This window comes from Pan troglodytes, chromosome 11, assembly GCF_028858775.2.
Source record: "Pan troglodytes isolate AG18354 chromosome 11, NHGRI_mPanTro3-v2.0_pri, whole genome shotgun sequence".
Classification (NCBI taxonomy): domain Eukaryota; kingdom Metazoa; phylum Chordata; class Mammalia; order Primates; family Hominidae; genus Pan; species Pan troglodytes.
The window spans coordinates 15,773,876-15,796,299 of NC_072409.2; the positions used below are offsets into that span (position 1 = coordinate 15,773,876).

At 38.5% G+C, this 22,424-nt stretch overlaps 2 protein-coding genes across 3 annotated transcripts in view; one reads left to right on the forward strand and one right to left on the reverse strand.

The window, feature by feature from the left end:
• OR1L8 (olfactory receptor family 1 subfamily L member 8) overlaps positions 1–22,424 on the forward strand; it is a 265,279-nt gene that overhangs the window by 138,961 nt on the left and 103,894 nt on the right. Inside the window, exon 3 of one of the 2 annotated variants that reach the window (XM_063787254.1) lies at positions 14,090–14,183. In XM_063787254.1, coding sequence (XP_063643324.1) covers positions 14,105–14,183 — 79 coding nt within the window. In that variant the 5' untranslated portion in view covers positions 14,090–14,104. Of the gene's footprint in view, positions 1–14,087; positions 14,184–22,424 lie in introns of those variants that run through there. The other variant, XM_054659055.2, reaches the window with a different exon arrangement.
• On the reverse strand, positions 9,047–10,050 carry OR1L1 (olfactory receptor family 1 subfamily L member 1). Its single transcript, XM_528416.7, has one exon. The coding sequence runs from the start codon at positions 9,977–9,979 to the stop codon at positions 9,047–9,049; it is 933 nt and encodes a 310-aa protein (XP_528416.5). The 5' UTR covers positions 9,980–10,050.

Genomic DNA, 22,424 nt, shown 5'->3' on the forward strand with positions numbered 1-22,424 from the left:
AGTTGTTGTGTCTACATCATAAAAGAGAGGGTATATAGTGAAGCCTGTCTAACCTACCATCCTGACATGGCCAGGAACTTGGTTTTAAGGTTTTTCTGGAGTCCCGTTGGCTACCTGGGCATTCATTTAGTTGGTGGGATAGGGGGTGGTTAGGATTTTATTTTAAGTTTATATTATAATTGGCAAATAAAAACGGTATACACTCAAGGTATACAATTGATGATTTGATATATGCATGCATTGTGAAATGATTGCCACAATGAAATTAATTAACACATCCATCACCACACATAGTGTGTGTGTGTTTGGTGAGGACACTTGTGATCTACTGTCTTAGTAAATTTCAAGTAAACAATATGATATTATTAACTATATTCGCCATGCTTTACTTCAGATCCCCAGAACTTGTTCATTTTATAACTGAAAGTGGGTAACCTTTGACCAACATCTCCCCGTTTCCTCCACCCCCAGTCCCTGGCAACCACCACTGTGCTCTCTGCTTTTATAAGTTCAACTTTTTAAGATTTTACAGATAAGTGAGATTATAAGATATTTGTCTTCTGTATCTGGTTTATTGCACTTAGCATAATGTCTTACAAGTTCATCCATGTTGTTGCAAATGTCAGGATTTCCTTCTTTTTATGGTTGAATAATATTACACACACACACACACACACACACACACGGAATATGCAAAATTTCCTTCTCTCTCTCTCTTTCTCTTTCTCCCTTCCTCCTTTCCTCCTCTCTTTCTCTCTCTTTCTCTCTCTCCCTTTCCTTCCTTCCTTCCTTCCTTCCTCTCTCTCTCTCTTTCTCTTTCTTTTCTTTTCTTTCTTTGTTTCCTCATCCTGTTGCCCATGCTGGAGTGCAGTGCTGCAGTCATAACTCACTGCTGCCTTCAACTCCTGGGCTCAAGCAATCTTCCCACCTCAACCTGTCAAGTAGCTAGACCTACAGGCATGTGCCACCACATCTAGCTAATTACAGAAATTTTTTTTGCAGAGATGGTGTCTTGCTATGTGGCCCAGGCTAGTCACAAACTCCTGGCCTCAAGCAATCCTCTGGCCTTGGCTTCCTAAAGTGGGGAGATTACAGATGTGAGTCAATGTGCCTAGCCACCTCGTTTTCTTTATCCCTTCATCTGTTGTTAGATACTTAGGTTGATTCTATATCTTGGCTACTGTGAATAATATTGCAATGAACATGAGGTGCAGATATCTCTTTGAAAGACTGATTTAAATTCATTTGGATATATACCCAGAAATGAGATTGCTGAATTCTATGGTAGTTAGATTGAAGGAGTTTCATTGTCTGGGGAAATACCAGACGTTTGTTGTCTCACACTAAGGAGAACAAAGACACAGACACACATCCACATGGAGTGAGTTTAAGAGTGGAAAGTTTAATAGGCATAAGAAAGAAGAGAGAGGAAGAGAGAGAAAGAGAGCTTCTTCATGCAGAGGAAGGGGATGTCCAAGTGGATTTCCAGGTTTGGGGTAAGATGTGGTCGATTTTATAGAGGGGCTTGAGGAGTCAGTGTTTGATTTACATAGGACTCAGGGGATTGATTTGACCAGGTGTGCCATTTACATAGCCTGTGAAGAAACGGACCGTCCCACTTTATCTTGTATTATGTAAATGGAGCCTTCACCTGGCTGGCGCCATGACACCCACACATATGGCAACAAGGAAAAGGGAAGAGGGAATTTCCATGTTGGATATACGTGGTGTCTGGCATAGCTGCTGGCATTTACCTATGCAAGTTTCCAGCTTGCTTATCTATGCTTGCAACTTGATTTTTCATGCTGCTTTTTATTAGAAAAGAAATGATTTGGGAGCTGCTTTTTATTAAAGGAAAATTCCCACTGAGTATTTTTTCACCCTCACTCACTGCCTAAATAATTTCTTTTTAACCCCTGTATCAATTGTAAGATACAATGAATTTCTCTGAGTTTCTCTTCAAAGATTTAGCCTGCCAACTTCCTTGTCCTTTGTTTTCAAACTCAACTTTCTTGTTCCTTCTTGCCCCTAGTTACTGTAAATAGCCTATCCACTTCCTGTCAGCTCTAATCAATAATGCACATCTATTCCCTTGGTTACCTGCACCCATTGTTCCCCTGAAACTGGACGTCTCACATGCTTTACCACTGTACCTCATGTCCCCCTTCCCTTCCATATTTAGAAAAATATTTGCAAGTAGCCAATTGGGTCAGCTCAGATTGTGCGGCCTGACCCCAGCCCATGGCGGAGTGACACAGAGGTAAGAACGACCATCAGAGATAAAAACTCACTGCTCTCCTTTGTTCCCTGTGCTCTTGCGATCTTGATTGACACAAGTGGCACTCTTCTGCAGAAGTGAATTGCCTTGCTGAGACAACTTTTGCCTGAGTGCTGGTTTCACTTTGTGGCACCAAGCATTTTTTCCTAGAGCATTTTTATATCCAACACAATAATTTCAGTTTTTTGGCTGGGTGCAGTGGCTCACACCTGTAATCCCAGCACTCTTGGGGGGCCAAGGCAGGCAGATCATGAGGTCAGGAGTTAGAGACCAGCCCGGCCAATATGGTGAAACCCCGCCTCTACTAAAAGTACAAAAATCAGCCGAGTGTGATGGTGCACACCTGTAGTCCCAGCTACTTGGCAGGCTGAGGCAGAAGAATTGCTTCAACCAGGGAGGCAGAGTTTGCAGTGAGCCGCCGAGATAGCACCACTGCACTCCAGCCTGGGCGACAGAGTGAGACTCTGTCGTAAAAAATAATAATAGTAATAATAATTTCAGTTTTTTGAGGAGCCCCCATACTGTTGTCCATAACGGCTGTGTTAATCTACATTCTTACAGTGTGTAACTGTTCCCTTTTCTTTACATCTTTGCAATCGTTATCTTTATACTTTTTGCTAACAGCCATTCTAACAGGTGTGAAGTAATATCTCATTGTGGTTTTAATTTACATTTCTCTGATGATTAGTAATGTTGGGCATTTTAAAATATACCTGTTGGCCATTTGTATATCTTCTTTTGAGAAATGTCTATTCAGGTCCTTTGCTTACCTTAAAACCAAATTATTTGCCTTCATACTATTGAATGTTTGAGTTCCTTATATATTTTGAATATTAATATTAACTGCTTATCAGATATAGCATTTGCAAACATTTTCTCTCATTCTGTGGGTTGTCTCTTCACTTTGCTGATTGTATCCTTTCCTGTGTGGAAGCTTTTTAACTTGATGTGATCCCATTTGTCCACATTTTCTTTGGTTGCCTGTGCTTGTGGGATATTGCTCAAGAAATTTTTGCTCAGACCAATGTCCTGAACATTTTCCCCAATATTTTCTTGAGGTCTTAGATTTAAGTCTTTAATCCATTTAGATTTGATGTTTGTATATGGTGAGAAATAGGAGTCTAGTTTCATTCTTCTGTGTCTTCAATTGGTAATTTCTTGTTGTTGTAGTATCTTTTGATTCCTTACTTTTTTCATTTTTGCATTTACTATAGGTTTCTGTTTTGCAGTTACCATGAAGCTTACTTAAAACATTCTGTAGTTATAACAAGCTATTTTTAGCTGATAACAACTTAAGTTTAGTTACATAAAAAAACTACACTTTCAAGCTCCTGCCCCTTCCATTTTATGTTTTGGATGTCACAATTTACATCTTTTATTTTTTATTGTGTATCCTTTAACAAATTATTGTAACTGTTACTATTTTTAATAGTTTTGTCTTTAAACATTCATACTAAAGTTATGACTGGTTTATGCAAACATTACAGAATTAGACTATTTTGAATTTGACAATGTACTTACTTTTACCTGTGAGTTTTATATTTTCATGTTTTTATGTTACTATTTAGTATCATTTTTTTCCAGCTTGAAGAGCTCTTCTTAGCATTTCTTGTAGTCAGCTCTGGGGATGATTAACTCCATCAGCTTTTACCTTTCTGGGAAAGTATTTATATCTTCTTCATTCTAAAATATAGCTGTGCTGGTCACATATTCTTAGTTGACAGTTTTTTTTCATCACTTTGAGTATGTCATCCCACTCTCTCTTGGCCTGCAAATTTTCTGCTGAGAAGTGTGCTGCTAACCTTGTGGGAAATCAGTTAAATGTGATATGCTTCTTTTTCCTTTCTGCTTTTAGGAACCTCTCTTTGTTGTTTTGTTTTATAATTTGATTTCATGTCTTGTGGTAGTCTTATTTGGATTGAATCTGATTAAAGACCTTGGATTTCCATGTACTTGCATATTTATATCTTTTCCCAGATTTGGAAGTTTTAAGCTATTATTCTTTATATAACCTTTCTATCCCTTTCTCTTTCTCTCCACATTATTTAAATTCTATAATGCAGATGAAAGCTATCATTATGTTGTCCTATAAATCCCATACACTTTCTTCATTTCTTTTCATTTTTTTCTCCTCTGAGTGTATATCTTCAAATAAACTGTTTTCAATTTTACAAGGTTTTATGCTGTTCGATTAATTCTGCCATTGACACTGTTTCATTTTTATTCCATTCACTGTATTCTCCATTGTATTTTTATTTCATTCATGTATTCTTCAGTTCTAGAATATCTTATTGATTTTTTAGGATTTCAATATGTAACTTTTTCATTTTTTATTTATTGTTTTCCTGATTTTGTTGAAACTTTTTTCTCTGTCTTCTTTTGAACTTTGCTGAGATTCCTTAAATACAATTATTTTGAATTCTTTGGCAGTTCAGAAATTTCTGTTTCTTTGGGGTCAGCTACTGGGAAATTATTGTATTCTTTTTGTGATGATATGTTTCCCTTGCTTTTCATGTTTCTTGTGGCCTTCTGTTAATGCTTGAATTTGCTTGCAACCAAGACTATACACTCAAAGTTTTCAAGGCAGTGAAATAATCCCCTCTGTCTGTCTGATTTCTGGGATGGTTTTGGTGGGGAAGGATCTTCTTTTATGGGAACATGCAAGGGTGCTGGCTATGTAGGGTGCAGCAATTCTGACTCTGGTGAGGGTGCAGCAGCATAGTCTCTGTACAGTTATGTCATCTGCAGTAAGCGTTGGTAAAGTTTACAGGGCAGTGATCAATTATGTGAGTGCCTGCAGCAGCAGTGAGGGCTTTTGATGTGTTTGGTGTTTATGGCTGCTAAAAGTTCTCCTGAGATCTTTTTCTTCCACTTGGGAAACCATGACCAAAGGGATGTCTCTTGCCACTGGGTTTGACTCATAGGCCTGCTCACACTGGCAGCAATACTGGTGTCTGATGAACAGTACCTGTGGAGTAGCCAGTGAGCCAAGGCTGAGAGCACAGGCATGTGTGGAAAGACCGTGGCTCTGAGGTCCAGGGCAGCAAACGCACTGGTGCCCAGGGTGCAGGTACCCCTGCTGTTGTGTCGGTAATGATGTACAAGACATGGATGTTTATGAAGCAGGCAGGGAGTCATGGACTTGTGCAGAGCTATAGCAGCTCCAGGCTCCAGGTCATGCGCTAGCTCTCTATGGTGGCAGGGCTGATATCTGGTGTGTGAATCCATGCAGACAGACCTTAATTCTGGGGTGCAGAGTGTAAACTAACTTGCCATGGTGTTGGCTCTGATATCTGAGGCATGGGTAGATGTAGCACAGCCACAGAGCCAAGGTCTGGAATGCAGGCAGTCATGGAGAAGCTGCAGTTTAGTGGTCAGGAACATATGTCAAGTTGAGAGGAGTGGTGGCTCTGGTTCTGGAGTGGCACAACGCTGGCTACTTCTTGAGGGTGTGTATGTGTGAAGCCAAGTCTTCTTCTCTGGGGTTCCCTGGCAGGAATGGCTTTTGGTTACCTTAGTGACAAAAATGCCAAAGTTTTCTGCAGAGCAGGTCACTAGGGACTGTGGTGTCTCCCTCAATGTGCCTGATACCAGTGACCTTGGCTTTTCTCTTTGTACCTAGCCATCTCTAGGTATTTCAGGGACACTGATCTCACAAGTCGTCCTTTATGTGCGTACATTCCTCTTCTTCTTTTTATTCTTCTTCTTGCACCACTGTGTTGCTGCAGATTCTTAAATGAGCCCTTGAGCACTCTCTGGGTTATTTTGGTTTGTGTATTGCTGTCTATATTTGTTTTTTGGGTGGTGGGGTTGGGAGATAAAGGCTGGTATCTCCTATTCTGCCATATTGATTATGTCATAGCTGGGAAAGTCTTTTAAACCCTCTGAAACTTGGCTACCTCATCTGTAAAGTGGCCATGATTATAGTGTTACTATGAGATTATAATATTATATCATAGTATTATTCTGATAATTAAAACATGTTTTAATTCTGGCACAATAAAAACTCTCAACAGATATAGCTATCATTGAGGGATTTTCTGCCCCTTGAGGTCTAAGTAAATGTGACTCAATGTTCCCATTTCACAACATGCAGAAGTTCAACTTATTATGGAGAATTTTGCATAGTTTTAGGAAGTTTATGTCCTTGTGGTCATCTGTGCCTCTGGGTTTCTGCTTTTAAGAATGAAAATAAAGTTCCACCTCACTGACCTAGACTTGTTTTTTTTTTTTTAAAGAAAATAGTAAGTTGAAGAAATTTGTCTTTATGGACACATAGTTACCTTTAGGGAGGTAGGATAGGGGTTAAGAGCCAAAAATACAATTTCAGAACAAGTTTAAGTTCTCAGATCTGATGTTAAGAGTAGTTTGATATTCAACAAGTTATTTGTACTTTCTGATTCTCATTGATCACATCTGTTATATGGACATAACAAATTTGTACTTTCATCAAAAGGTTAGTAGAAAGTTAGTATGATAATGTATGTAAAGTGCTGCATTGGAGTGCCTTTTACAGCTCAATGCTTGGTGGCTGTTATTACATAGTGTAAAGATCAGTAGCATCCCTCTGCTGAATGTTCAAGTAAGATTGAATTCAGGAACCTATCAATTGCCTGGTTGGTGGAAGTTTAAGTTCTTTGCCAATGTTTCTGCAAATCCCAGAGGCTTGTAATCTTTTATGATCAATGCCTGCAAGCTTTTGCTTCTGTTATTCTTCATATTGACCCAGATGTGCAACTGAGTCCTTCTCCAGTTACTTACGTAAGGCAGTCCCTGTGTGGTGTATGGTTTACTAAGGATGTTTGGAGTATGTTTGACTGTTTATTTTGGGGGGAGTTTATACTTGCATGAAGGGCACATTTGTAACTATTGTAAATATCCTCTGACAAACATGTCTCTGGGAAGTTTCCATGTTTACTTTATCACCATGTAATCTCCAATTCACTCTAGCTGACTCTTCTCTCCCATTTGGAGAGGGTATTGGAGAGAAGCTTCTTATCTTTTGTGTGATTCTCATGACCATGGCCTTCTTGTTTGAACTTAATGTGGAAGGGCATCAAAATGACATGTTCATGAATCTTGCATTTTCCCCTGAGTAGCCTTCCAGAGCCTGAATTACCTTCCAACTCTGTGGGGCCCAACTATGCTTTGGTTCTTATTCCTCTGTGAGATCTGGCTGCGCAGCTGAGATTTATGTCTTCTTTTTACCTCATGAATTCTTACAGCCAATGTTGAATTTTACCTGAGCCCTGTGCTCCTGGAAAACAGTGACAGTTAAAGAAATCCCTCCACTCTTTTGTGTTCTGGAAAAGAATGAACTTTGTCCCACCCTCAATCTGAGTTAACACATAACCCCTCCTTAATGACCCCTCTGGAGCGTCAACTGATAAAATACATTCTTTGATCAACTCTTCAGTCCTGCTACTGTTACTAGCTCATCCCACTTCTGCATATCTGTTTCTTTCTAGCCTCATTCATGTTCACTTCTCTTTATGAAAGAAAATTCCTTTTCTGTCTGACATTTGACACTTTTGTTGGTCTCACAATTGAGACATTCTCCCTAGTGTAATAGTCTCCCTTGCATTATTGCTATAGACCATTTCCCCACTTTTGCAGTAATATCTCTCCTTACCTAAGACCAGATTGGATTTTTATTTGACATCTGTTACTTAAAAGTATGTGTGTTTCTCTGTACCTTGCAAACCTAAAACAATCCAATTAACAGGAAATTGCCCTTCAAATACTTGTATTGCCTGTGTTATTTTGTTTCCTTAGACCCTGCTGATCTTTGGCCTTCAGATTGTTGACTTAAATCATGTAGCACATTATCTTTGTTTTTAAGTCCAGTAGGCTGGTGCATGGTGTATCAGAAGTAGAAATTTGTCGAAAGAGCAAATGAATTCACAAATCTCTGAGTTGCAAGATAATTGATGGACTAGCAGTGACTAATATTTCTCAGAACTCACAAATGAGCAAAAGTGTTTCTTTCCTACCCAATTGGTTTTTCTGGTTAGAAGACTGTCTTCAAAGTCTGTTTAGGAAGAGAACTGCCCCAGCAGTTGGAGGCATCTGCTACTAAGGTTACTGGGACCTAACACATACCTCCTGGGAAAACGGTGCAGTTGAGTTTGGGTCAAATGAAATTAATGAGAGATTTAAGGTACTGTCAGCTTTGCCAGGTGGGAAGCAGGGAGAATACTGAGAAGCCATACTCTTAGGAACCTGACCTGGCACTGATTCACTAAGAGTTATCTAGTGGGATGGTTTTATTTGTTGAGACTATGACAACTATAGAAGCCAGGCTTTAATCTTTGAGGAAATGCAGAGGATGGAGTCACAGTTCTGACATTTATAATGGGAGAAAGAGAGAGACCTCGTTATTGAGGAGCCCCTGGGCTAATATGATGAAGCGACACACACACACACACACACACACACACACACACATGCACACATGCACACACGCACACACACACACACACAGAGTAGCTCAAAGACATTCAAGCAGCTTTACATTACTATACAAGAAAACCCAGCTGCATGAATAGGGATACTCAGGAGATTACAGTGATCCAACTTAGTTTGTAGGCATTATATTCAGGAGTAGCTTCAATACATGCAATAAACATTCTTCTGTAAGGAATGAAACACCATCATTGAAGGTACTATCCTTTCAGAATCTAATAATCATTTCAGAATCACATACCCATTAATAACCTATAGTCCAGGGCAAGAGATCTGTGGTATTCTCTTAAGACCTTAGGTCTTTTACTGACATTTCATCCTGTGCATCAACTTTGCCAAACCCTGCTTCATGTCTTTGTTCCTCAGACTATAGATAAGTGGATTTAGCATAGGAGTCAGTACGGTGTAGATAATTGTTGCTATTTGATCCTTGACAGTATAGTTGGACAGGGGCTGAAAATAGACATAGCTAATGCTTCCATAAAACAGGGTCACCACTGTGAGATGAGAGCCACAGGTAGAAAATGCTTTACGCTTTCCAGCAGCTGAAGGAATCTTCAGAACAGTGATGAGGATTCTTAAATAAGAGATGATGATGCATGAAAACGGGGTCATTATGACAGCCAAGCCTTCGGTCATTACTGTGATTTCTTTGACAAAATGGCAGGAACAGGACAATTTTAGCACTGGTTGATCATCACAGAAAAAGTGATGGATGACATTGGAGGCACAGAAGATGAGCTGATTAGTCAGAAGAATGTGCAGGAGGGAGTGAAAATGTGGAATGCAGAAGGAGAGAACCAGAAGCAGGACACAGCATCTGTGACTCATAATGGTGATGTAGTGGAAGGGATTACATATGGCCACATAGCGGTCAATGGCCATGGCTGCTAGCAGGTAACTGTCTGTGTTTCCAAAGGCTAAGAAAAAGTACATCTGGGTCAGACACTCACCGTAAGAGATGGTCTTTGTCTCTGATAAGAAGTTCACCAGCATCTTAGGGATAATGACTGTCACATAACAAATGTCAACAAAAGACAGGATGCTTAGAAAGAAGTACATGGGCGTCTGGAGACGAGTGTCTGAGCGGATGGCCAGGATGATGAGCAGGTTTCCTATCACTGTGATAAGGTAGATGGGGAGGAACACAGCAAAGAGCGGCTTCTGATCCTCAGGTCGAGAGGAGAGTCCAAGGAGGATGAATTCAGAGGGTCTTGTTAGGTTATTTCTTCCCATAGTTGTGGGTTCACCTAAAGATAAACTAACACTGTAACAGATTCTTCCAACATCTGATACAATCTGTCCAAAATTTCTCCTTTTATTCTTCTTATCAGCAAAGAAAAAATTTAAAACATTACAATTATCTGGATTGTGGTTTCTTTCCATTAATGTGGGGTATTTAGAAATTAATATATATTTTAATCTCAGTTGCCTGCTATAAAGAAACAAATTACAGGGAAACAGAAATGGGAAAAAGAGAAAAGAAGAGATATAGGGCAAGAGGAAGGAGTGAGTGCAAGAGAATTCCCAGAAGGAGAGGAGGGGAATCCTGAAGAAATTATTCTCTTCTTTTTCTGTATATATTTATCGTATTCACGGTTTTCAGTAATTAGTTTATGACAGGTTAAAAAAAGTTTCATCTCTCAATTTCCAGCTGATGGAATAATGATTTCCCTTAGTTCGGATACTTCTGTCTGCATCAATTATTCTGGAGGCTGGCAATCATGTAAAAAGACATTGAAATATGAGATTACCCAACAGTTACTCCATTTCCCTCATTTTTTAGTGAAACCTTATTTGAGTGAAAGGATAGGTATGAAGAGGCAAAAGATAGACAGAAATAACAGGATAGTAAAAACATTTCTTTTCCTTATTTTTTTTTTTTGAGACAAGGTCTTGCTTTGTCGCCCAGGCTGGAGTGCAGGGGCACAATCTTAGCTCACTGCAACCTCTGCCTCCTGGGTTCAAGCGATTCTCCCGCCTTAGCCTCCTGAGTAGCTGGGATTACAGGCTTGTGCCACCACACCCGGCTAATTTTTGTATTTTTAGTAGAGATGGGGTTTCACCATGTTGGCCAGGCTGGTCACGAACTCCTGATCTCAAGTGATCCGCCCACCTTGGCCTTCCAAAGTGGTGGGATTACAGGCATTAGTCACCACGCCCGGCCAACATTTCTTTTAATGTAACATAAACCTCATTTTTGTTATCCAGCCCCTAAATGCTAAAATCGTCATTGTTGGTGCATGCTTGTCTGTGTTGGTGTAATTCTTTTCCCAATTCCAGTCTCAGTTATATATATGCTTCCCCAAAAAACCACAGAGAAGGCACCTGATTCTAGACAAGCTTTCAACCCTCATGAAGCTGAAGATTTTCCTCTCTTCCTCCTCTGGGCCTCCCAAATGCTGAAGAGATTAAAGACACTCATAGACCCCACCCTCTGTCAAGGGAGCATCCTTTGAGATCATCAAGAAGTCCCTGGAGTTCAGATGGAGAAGACAGCAGAAAACAAGCCAAGAACTATCACGGTTTTGGAGTTTCTTCCCCAAGGAGCCTGGGGAGTGTCAGTGCCTTCTCTCTCTCTCAGAAATCACCCTCCTGACCTAACTCCTTTTGGTGAAAAAGACCCCACCTGTGTGAGGCTGGCTCAAGTGACAGACTTCCTGAGCCTCACCGCCGTGCTGCTTACATTGAAAGACAGCATGTGGGGTTGGAGAACGTTTTCTCGGAATTCATTGATCATCAAGCTAAAACAACTAGAACATCTTATGCCACTAGTCACTTTCCCATCTCCCAGTGTTAGAAGCAGTCCCTTGCTAGACACTGTTCTTAGAACTTTAAAATATAATAAGCAATAGGGTTAAGACTTTAGACCCTAGGCCTTGAATCTTTACTCTTCTGTCTGAAGCATCCTTAAGTCTACTTATGTATGACCCTTGCTTCTCACTCAGGAAAGCCACCAGGGCGTATATATATAGCGTTAGCTATTAATTTTATTACAGTTGTAACACACAAACATTAAGCAAACCAGATCGATATTTTTATTGTTAAAGCAACTTTCAAAAAAAGTGGTTGGGGCTGGGCGCGGTGACTCACGCCTGTAATCCCAGCACTTTGGGAGGCCGAGGTGGACGGATCACGAGGTCAGGGGATCGAGACCATCCTGGCTAACACGGTGAAACCCCGTCTCTATTAAAAAAATACAAAAAAATTAGCTGGGCATAGTGGCGGGCACCTGTAGTCCCAGCTACTCGGGAGGCTGAGGCAGGAGAATGGCATGAACCTGAGAGGCGGAGCTTGCAGTGAGCCGAGATCATGCCACTGCACTCCAGCCTGGGCAACAGAGTGAGACTCCGTCTCAAAAAAAAAAAAAAAAAAAAAAAAAAAAAAAAAAAAAAAAAAAAAAGAAGTGGTTGGCCACTCTAGTTTATTGTGTGGATCTGTTTGAAAGTAAGAAAGTAATCCTCACTGGAACCATTCTAGAACTCAGATGGTCATGTATTTGAAATGGCTCCTGCTCTCATTACTTGAAATTTAAGGTGATGTTTGTTTTCCTCCTACAAAGAGATGGCTCTAAGCAGGTGGAAGTGATGGGGGAGGGATTCTGACAGATGAGCTGAATGGATGAGAAGGATAAGGCTTCTACTCTCTTATTTCTTCTGTTCTTTTTTCTTTCATTGTGGTAAGAAAACTTAACATGAGATCTACCCTGTTTACAAATTTTTAGTGCACAGTATCATTAATAATAGGAAAAATGTTGCATAGCAGATTTCTAGGACTTATTCATCTTATATAACTGAAAATATATTTTCCCTGAACACCAATTCTCCATTCCTCCTTCCCTCCAGCCACTAGGGACATATATTTTATATTTTATGGCAATCCATATTTCTGGTCATTTGGGACATCTCACTTTGTGTGTATGATGTAATTCTCAAATTAGGACTTAAACTTCCCCATATCCCAGTACAACCGCAATCCAAGGATATCTGATTCCTTCTGACTCATTGCCCCTTACCCATTTAGACTTTTGTGTCTTTGCTTATCCTTTCCTTCATCTATTAAACCTAACCTGCAAGGCTCTAATTCAGCCTCTTCCAGGACACTTTGCTTGATGACTACCAGTTGAAATGGCTTTGTCTCTGTCCCCACTTAACACTTTGGACCTCCATTCTATGCAATATCTCAATCTGTTTGTCTTATTGCTTAAACATTAATTTTAAAAAATCCCAGACAGCAACAATTCAGTGAGTGCTTGCTCTGTGCTAGGCACTCAGCTAAACAAATTAGATGTAATATCTCATCTATTTATCTCAACACCTTAATGAGGTAGGTGGTCTGATTTTCTTTACATTAGAGTTGAGAAATCTGAGCTCAGAGAGGTGAAGTGAGCTATCCAATGTAGAACAGCAAGTAAGCGACAGAATCAGTTTTGAAACATCTCATGAGGTTGTTTAACTCCTGTTTGACTCAGTGCTCTTAACCTGCCACTCTATTGCTTTTTTATGATGCTAGCAAAAAGATTTGGATATCATATGCTGAGTAACAATTCCCAAATAAAGCATAGTGCCAAAAATATAAACTATTTCTTGTTGATTCAAAAAAGCATTAGTTTAAGCTGTCCCTCCAGACTGCATACTCCTTGAGATCAATAACCATGCCTATTAATATCTGATTGCTCTGATCAGTTTATTAGTTCATAGGCATTTATTAAAGGCTTATTATGTGATGGGAATTGTGATGGGTACTGGAGATACAGTGGAATATAAAATAAAGTCAGGTTCCACCCATGAGTGGCTGATCAATGCCTTGTTCAAAGTAGTGGTTACTCAACAAATGAGCTATTTTCTCATTTTTCTATTTGTGGAAATTTGAAATAAAAAATGTAGAAAGGTACAAAGAGGAAAATAGTAATCATTCATGTTACCATCACCCAGAAAGGTTTGCAACAATAGCATTTTGCCCATTTTCTCCAGCCTCTAAAAAATTCATTTATTCACAAACCTTTATAAAGTACTTATTATGGGCCATGAACTCTTCTATGTGCTTTATAAGTATCGAGTCACTTTTATTGTCCTCGTAACCCTATTAGGTAGGCATTATTCTTACCTCTTATTTGCAAATTGGGAATCCAAGGCACAAAAAATTGAGTAACCTTCTCAAAGTCATCCAGCTAGTAAGTGGATGAGCCAGTATTCAACCAGGCAACCTCACTTCAGAGCACATGGTCTCACTATGTATGCTATGCTTTATGTCTTGCCCCCCAAATAATACATAATTATAGGTGAATATGTTGCCCTTTAAAATGGAACACTACAAATAAAGATTGTCCTTTGATTTCTATCTCAGGTCTGGAGGTTTGCTATGTTTTTGTGTTCCGTGAGTGCAAATATCAATCTGATCTCAAGACTACTATTGCTGGTAAAGCAGAATGGACATTGCAGTAAGTATGTTTTCACTTTCTGTAATCTGTTCTAAAAGCCCTTGATCTACTTCCAGCCAGTCCTTAGCTGGGAAACATTACAACACAGGCAGGAACAACATGGACTGTAGCGTCAGACATCTTGTCTTGAATTCTAGGTCTGCTAATAACCAGTTGTAGGATCTTGGGGTGAGTTACTGAAACTTTCTTTGCCTTGTTTGACTCTATGTAAAAAATAGATAATAGTAGCTGCCTCATAATTGTGGTAAAGATTTAATTATGTAATATGTGTAAAGACACTTCTGGTAAGTTCTATATAACAATTTTCTATTATTTGTATTTTTATTATTTACAGTCTGAGTTGGCCAGAAAGTCTCTGATTTCTCCAAAATGATAAGCCTCATACTAAAAGCCTCTTTTGTAGCCTAAAGGTCCAGGAGATTGAGAACACCCCCTGACCCTTGGAATAACCTGAGAAAGATCTTCAAACATATTAGTAGTCAAAATCTACATAAAAATGAAAAAAAATTAAACTAGAAATATGTATTGAATCATTTAATGCATTATATTGATAACTTTTAAAGAAAAAAATCGGTTGGACCCCTCAGTTGATTTAAACTATTTTCAATGATGTTACTTAATAAAAAAAATGTAGTGCCAATGCTTATAGCTTTTATATAATCATATAACTAAAATATGTTATAAAGTAAATAAAATAAAAGTACCCATTCAATAGAATTTATGTTGTAATTTTTGATTTAGTACTGTTTGGGTTTAGGAATAGAAAGTCATGCCTCAAGTTCTAGTTTTAAATTTAACTTTAGTTTGTAGACTGTGAAATGATACTGTCTTTGTCCATTTTCTGCTGCTGTAATGGAATACCACAGATGGGGCAATTTATAAAGAACAAACGTTTATTTGGCTCATGGTTTTGGAGGCTAGGAAGTCTGAGGGCATGACACTAGAATTTGGCAAGGGTTATCCCATTGTGGAAGTTATCACATGGTGAGGAAGTGCATATGTGAGATACAGAGAGGAAGTTGGGCCAGACTCATTTTTTTTTTTAATCAGGAACCCACTCCCATGATAATTCCTGCAATAACAGCATTAATCTATTCATAAGAAAGAGCCCTCCAAGGGTTCATGAGAAAAGATACCTAATCTCCTCTTAAAGGCCCATCTCCCAATACGTTGTAGAGGGGATTAAGCTCCCAACACATGGACTTTGGGGGACATCTTAAAACCATAGCAGATAATAATGAGAAAATTGTCTTTGTCTATGTATAATATCTGAAATCAACAAAGCTTCAAGGATTTGTTTCCTATCTTTGGATTAATAAATTTTTTGAAGACACGTGTTGCCAGAATTGTGCCCTGTGCCATCTTCTTCCTCAAATAACAACAACAACAACAACAAAATGGATACAACCTATTGAACACAGAGTACATTTCAGGCATGTAGTAGCTACATAAATTCTTAGAGACAGATCCTATTAGTATACCCATTTTGGAAATAAGGAAACTGAGTCTTACTCATAGAGGTAAATGATATTTCCCCATGTAATATTATTGGTAAATGTCAGGGCCAGGATTTAATGCATGTTCTTGACCATTACACTAGGCTACCACTTCAAGGAAGACTTAGGTAAAGTTCTGTCATTCTACGTGTAAAAGCAGAAGAAATTTCACAAAATAGGACTTTTTTTTTTTTTAATGTTAAGCTCTGGGGTACATGTGCAGGATGTGCAGTTTTGTTACATAGGTAAATGTGTGCCACGGTGGTTTGCTGCGCCTATCACTTAGGTATTAAGCCCAGAATGCATTAGCTATTTTTTCTAATGCTCTCCCTCCCCCCACCCCAACCCCCAACAGGCCCCAGTATGTGTCATTCCCCTCCCTGTGTCCATGTGTTCTCATTGTTCAGCTCCCACTTATAAGTGAGAACATGTGGTGTTTGGTTTTCTGTTGCTGTGTTTGTTTGCTGAGGATCACGGCTTCCAGCTCCATCCATGTCCCTACAAAGGACGTGATCTCTCATTCTCATTCCTTTCTATGGCTGCATAGTATGCCATGGCGTGTATGTACCACATTTTCTTTATCCAATATATCATTGATGGGCGTCTGCGTTGATTTAGGTAAGGCTCTGTCATTTTATGTGTAAAAGTAGGAGAAATTTCACAGAATAGGACTTTCAAGGAGCCGGTAATAGGAGGGCTTTGGTCAGGAACAGTCTGGACCCCACTGAGTAGAGAGGACTTGAAGGAAGATAGATCTGTGGGGAAAATTTAACTCCCAAATTAGTTAAAGTTGGATGCTGTATTTTCCTTTTTTCCTTCCTCTTTGATCCCTCATCACACATTCTTTCTTTTGATATTAAAAAGTTGTTTTAGTGCTTTGAAAATAATGTGCCTGGGGGAGCAGGGTGAATGGTGCAGTGAAGGACCTGGAATGATGGAGAATTTTTCTTAAATGTTTATTTTTAGTTGACAAATAATAATTGTGTAATTTATGGAGTACAATGTGATATTTTGATGTATGTTTGCAATGCTGGATGATTAAATCAGGCTAATTAACAAATCCATCACCACAAGTAATTTTCAGTTTTTGGTGAAAACATTTAAAGTCTTTTAGTAATTTTGAAATATACAATGCATAATTATTATAGTCACCATTCTGTGCTATATTATTTAGCCTTACAAAGGGGGGAAATCCTGTTATCTGTGACAACATGGATAAATCTAGAGGACATCATGCAGACTGAAGTAAGTCAGGCACAGAAAGACAAATACTGCATGATCTCACTTCTATGTGGAATCTAGAAAAGTTGAACTCATTAGAAGTAGAAAGTAGAAAGGTGGTTACCAGAGACTGGTGATGGAGTTGGGTTGGGTGAAGGGGAGATGTTGACTGAAGGGTACAAAGTTTCAGTTAGACAGGAAGAATAAGCTTTAGGGATGAAAAGTTTTGATGAAATAAAGAAGGAGTGGTACTTTCTTCTCTGAAACTCTAGGAAAGACAATGGGAAATTTGGTATATCTTCAGAGGTCATTGAAATGAAAAACAAAAATATTGTCAAAACCATAAGAAATGGACCCCATCTGGTTAGAGCAGAAAGAAGGGGAGTATTCTTGATGCAGCAGAGCACTGAGTTCCCACGAAGGAAACAGCTGGGTCTTAGGAGAACGCTGGAATCAGATAGATGCTGTGAGCAAGTCTCGCTCTGTATACCTTCTCCAAGTTGTGGTTCAGGAAAGAACCTACCTCTTTGTATAGTCTCAGTCATGCATCAGGAAAGTAGGGCTAATAAAACTGTCCTCATTTGTAATTGCACTCTTCCCTTTGATTGTTTACATGACACTTGAAGTTATGTCTTATCTTTTATCCTAGCTACAATGGAAGCTCCATTAGGGACATAATTATATATTTTTTTCATCATTGCATCCTCAATCCCCATTAGAGCCCTTTTCACATAGTTGGTGATCAATTAAAAAATACATAGAGTATGGAAAAGAGTCTCTTTTTCTGGAGCATGTTTACTGTGTTGATCTCTAATTTATTTTTTGAGCATATCTTATGCTCAATATTTGCCTTTTAATACTGGAGAAAATAAGTATTTAATAATATGTTAAAGAGATTTGATGGAAACTAAATTATAAACACTCAAAAAATGCATAAATGCATGAATTGTCTAGTCCAGAATCTTTGTTAGTAGGCTCTCAATTAATAAGAGCTCTTTCTCTACTGTCTGAGGGGATCTTGAGCATAAGCTGGTTGAATAATATCCTTACCACTTAAAACCCCTCTCTCCTTAACAAGAATAAATTCCTTCAGATATTACCAAGGGAAATATTGTGAAGTTGGAGAAATCTGTTTTTATAACCTCAATTTCAGCCAGGGGGAAGTGCTATGGTGGGTGTTTAAGAACACAGGCTTGGTTTCAGACAGATGAGGAACTCATCTTTCTGAAACTTTTACATGAGACAGTGGAAGATCTCAATTACCTACTGTGAAGGATACCAACAGTAATAGAATGTCTTATATTGTATTTACCATGTGTCAATCTGTGTTCTAAGAATTTTATGAAAACTTATTTAATAGTAGCAATATTATGAGACAGGGACTATCTTCCTCATTTACAAGTAAGAAAATTGAGGCATAGACAGGTTAAGATATTTTCCAAAGATCACACAGTTGATGGGTGTTAGAGCTGGGATTACAACTCAGACTTGGTTAGTCTAAACATTAAGCTATGCTGCCTTTCATAGTACTAACTCAAAGGTGCACTGTGAGCCTGAAATGAACAAAGCATTTAATACGTAGCATGGTGTCTGTCAACATTAATACATAATACATATTACATTAATACATATTAACTAGTGCTTTATCATCAGTACATTCTCATATTCCTCAGAGCCTTTTCTGTCCCCAAGGAAAGTGTCCCTTTTCATCTTGGTCAATTTAAAACATTTATGACTGTCTGTTTATCTTGGGCTGATGCCAAGTCCTCAGTCTAGCTGGCCTTAGTCCTGAGTGCCTGGTTACTTTGAGCACAGTAATGCTGGGACTCCAGGTGGATCCCACATTGTGGAAATTACAGCCTAGTGTCACAGGCACCCTTAGCTTGGAGCAGAGGGCTTTGACTTCCCCACTGTGATTATAGGAGAGCTACATTCCGTAAGAGACAAGTTGAAGAACCAAGAGATGAAAGTTATTCCCCTATATCCTTCCAATCCCCAGGGATTTAAGATAAATAATATAATGAGGGTTAATCTTGGATCACTCCTTGATAAATCATCTGGAGCTGAAGTTATCAAACTTGAGCATTATACAGTTACTTTAAGATGAAAAAAAAAAAACAACAAACATAGAACCTGAGTTAACCTGTTTTATTTTAAAGTCAGTAGAATATATATGAACAGAAAATTCTAAGCCCTAATGAATGTATCAATATACAGATTTAACTCTAAACCTGTAATAAAGATACAAATTAAATAAAGTATTGCAGACATATTTCAAAATAAGAACACTTATTTATGGAACAGATGATGTGGTTTAAGTGAAACTAAATCAATAACGGTGGAGTTGAAAGTGAGGGTTTTAAATTTAAGTCCAGGTCTGAACCTAATCTCTTCCTGGTTTTTGACTTTGCCGATACTATAATGCACACAAATCTTTAACAAAATGACATTAACTAATTTCAAGATTCTGTTTACTAGTTTCAGATAAAGCCAGATGTTTAGCCCAAACTTTTCTAGCAATCAGTCATATAAAATTAATTTTAATGAATATTAATTGATGACTTTTAGAAGTAGGTAAGTTGTAATATTATATGAATCTTTATTAAATAGTATCTGATACAGTTATTTCTGGAATCAGTAATAGGAAAACAGTATCTCAGTTTTCACTCATGACAGATATTGAAAAATATTTCTAATTTTAATATGGAATTTTCTGGACAATGCTTAAATGAAATAAAATACCAGAAATGATGCATTTTGGGAGGCCAAGGTGACCACTTGAGGCCAGGAGTTGGAGACCAGTCTGAGCAACATAGCGAGATCTTTTTTCTTCAATAAAGAAATTAAAAATTAGCAATGCATGGTGGCACAGCATACTCAGGAGGCTGTAGTCCCAGCTACTCAGGAGGCTGAGGCAGGAGGGTCATTTGAGCCAGGAGTTTGAGATTACAGTGAGCTATGATAGTGCCACTGCACTCTAGCCTGTGTGATAGAGCAAAAGCCCTGATGTACATATATCTGAAATGATAATTTCAAAAATGAACTCACAACAAATAAAAATTGTTATAATTGGTTTTATTTTTCTGCAAATTGGAATGTACAAACTAGGAAACATCCTTTTCTTTGCTAATAAGCTAGTAAGTCCAGAAAAGTGAAAGTGATGAGTTAATTTCTCACTCTAAATCATTTTCTTAAGGTTGTATCAAAGTTTCAGTGTCTTAAAAAAATCAACAATATTTTGAGGTCTGGTAGTATGATGCCTCCAGCTTTGTCCTAAAAAAAGTGGATGTCATAGAAATAAAAAGTAGAACAGAGGATACTAGAGGCTGGGAAGGTTAGGGGGAAGGAAGGTAAAGAGATACTTGTTAAAGAATGCAAAATTACAGCTATATAGGAAGAATAAGTTCAGTGTTCTATAGCACTGCAGGATGATTGTAGTTAACAGTAATACATTATGTAGTTTCAAATAGCTAGAAGGTGGATATTGAATGTTCCCAACACAAATAAATGACAAGTGTTTGAGATGATGGATATGCTAATTACCCTGATCTGATCACTATACATTGTACATATTGATCACAGTATGTACCCCATAAATATGTACAAATATTATGTATCAATTAACAAAACAAAATTAAATTTAGAAAAGTCAACAGTAAGGACATTTTATAAAATATGTTTTAATTTTAAAAATTTAGTCTTTAAACCTAAAATGTTCATCAGATATATTATGAAGAATGTTGGATAATTATTTCATGTTTACTTTGGGACAAACTTTTTTTTTTTTTTTTGAGATGGCGTCTCGCTCTGTCACCTGGGCTGGAGTGCAGTAGCGCGATCTTGGCTCACTGCAAGCTCCACCTCCCGGGTTCACGCCATTCTCCTGCCTCAGCCTCCCGAGTAGCTGGGGCTACAGGCGCCCGCCACCATGCCCGGCTAATTTTTTGTATTTTTTTAGTAGAGATGGGGTTTCACCGTGTTAGCCAGGATGGTCTCGATCTCCTGACCTCGTGATCCGCCCACCTCAGCCTCCCAAAGTGCTGGGATTACAGGCGTGAGCCACCGCGCCCGGCTGGGACAAACCATTTTAATGGTACCTAGAGTTCCTTAATAACCTTAAAATTAGGTGATATCATTTTTATGTTATTCTTTGTTGCAATAGCCATGGTAAGTAAATCATATAAATGCAGGCTCTGGAATTTTATCAGTTATATTTCTAAACATTGAACTCCAGAGGCCAATATAGTTCTTACTGCTGGAGATGACAGCATGAGCCTGAGTCTCTGCCTCCCCCAGATTTAATCCACTGAGCACTGTGTCTGGTCTCCCTGATATTGCTAGAATTAAAATACCTTATAAGTGTGTGGGACTATATATAAATATATTATATATATATTTTTTAATTTTCATTTTTTAATTATACTTTAAGTTCTGGGGTACATGTGCAGGACATGCAGGTTTGTTACATAGGTATACACGTGCTGTGGTGGTTTACTGAACCCATCAACGTGTCATCTACATTAGGTATTTCTCCTAATGCTAGCCCTCCTCTAGCCCCCCACCCACCGACAGGCCCCGGTGTGTGATGTTCTCCTCCCTATGTTCATTTGTTCTCCTTGTTCAACTCCCACTTATGAGTGAGAACATGCAGTGTTTGGTTTTCTGTTCCTGTGTTAGTTTGCTGAGAATGATGGTTTCCAACTTCATCCATGTCCCTGCAAAGGACATGAACTCATCCTTTTTTTATGACTGCATAGGATTCCATGGTGTATATGTGCCACATTTTCTTTATCCAGTCTATTATTGATGGACATTTGGGTTGGTTCCAAGTCTTTGCTATTGTGAACAGTGATGCAGTAAACATACGTGTGCATGTGTCTTTATAGTAGAATGATTTACAATCCTTTGAGTATATACTCAGTAATGGGGTTGCTGGGTCAAATGGTATTTCTAGTTCTAGATCCTTGAGGAATTGCCACACTGTCTTCCACAATGGTTGAACTAATTTGCATTTCCACCAACAGTGTAAAAGAGTTCCCGTTTCTCCACATCCTCTCCAGCATCTGTTGTTTCCCGACTTTTTAATGATTGCCATTCTAACTGGTGTGAAATGGTATCTCATTGTGGTTTTGATTTGCATTTCTCTAATGACCAGTGATGATGAGCTTTTTTCCAAATGTTTGTGGGCTGCATAAATGTCTTCTTTTGAGAAATGTCTGCTTATATCCTTTGCCCACTTTTTGATGGGGTTGTTTTTTTCTTGTAAATTTGTTTAAGTTCTTTGTAGATTCTGGATATTAGCCCTTTGTCAGATGGATAGATTGCAAAATTTTTCTCCCATTCTGTAGGTTGCCTGTTCACTCTGATGAGAGTTTCTTTTGCTGTGCAGAAACTCTTTAGTTTAATTAGATCCCATTTGTCAATTTTGGCTTTTGTTGCCATTGCTTTTGGTGTTTTAGACATGAAGTCTTTGCCCATGCCTATGTCCTGAATGGTATTGCCTAGGTTTTCTTCTAGGGTTTTT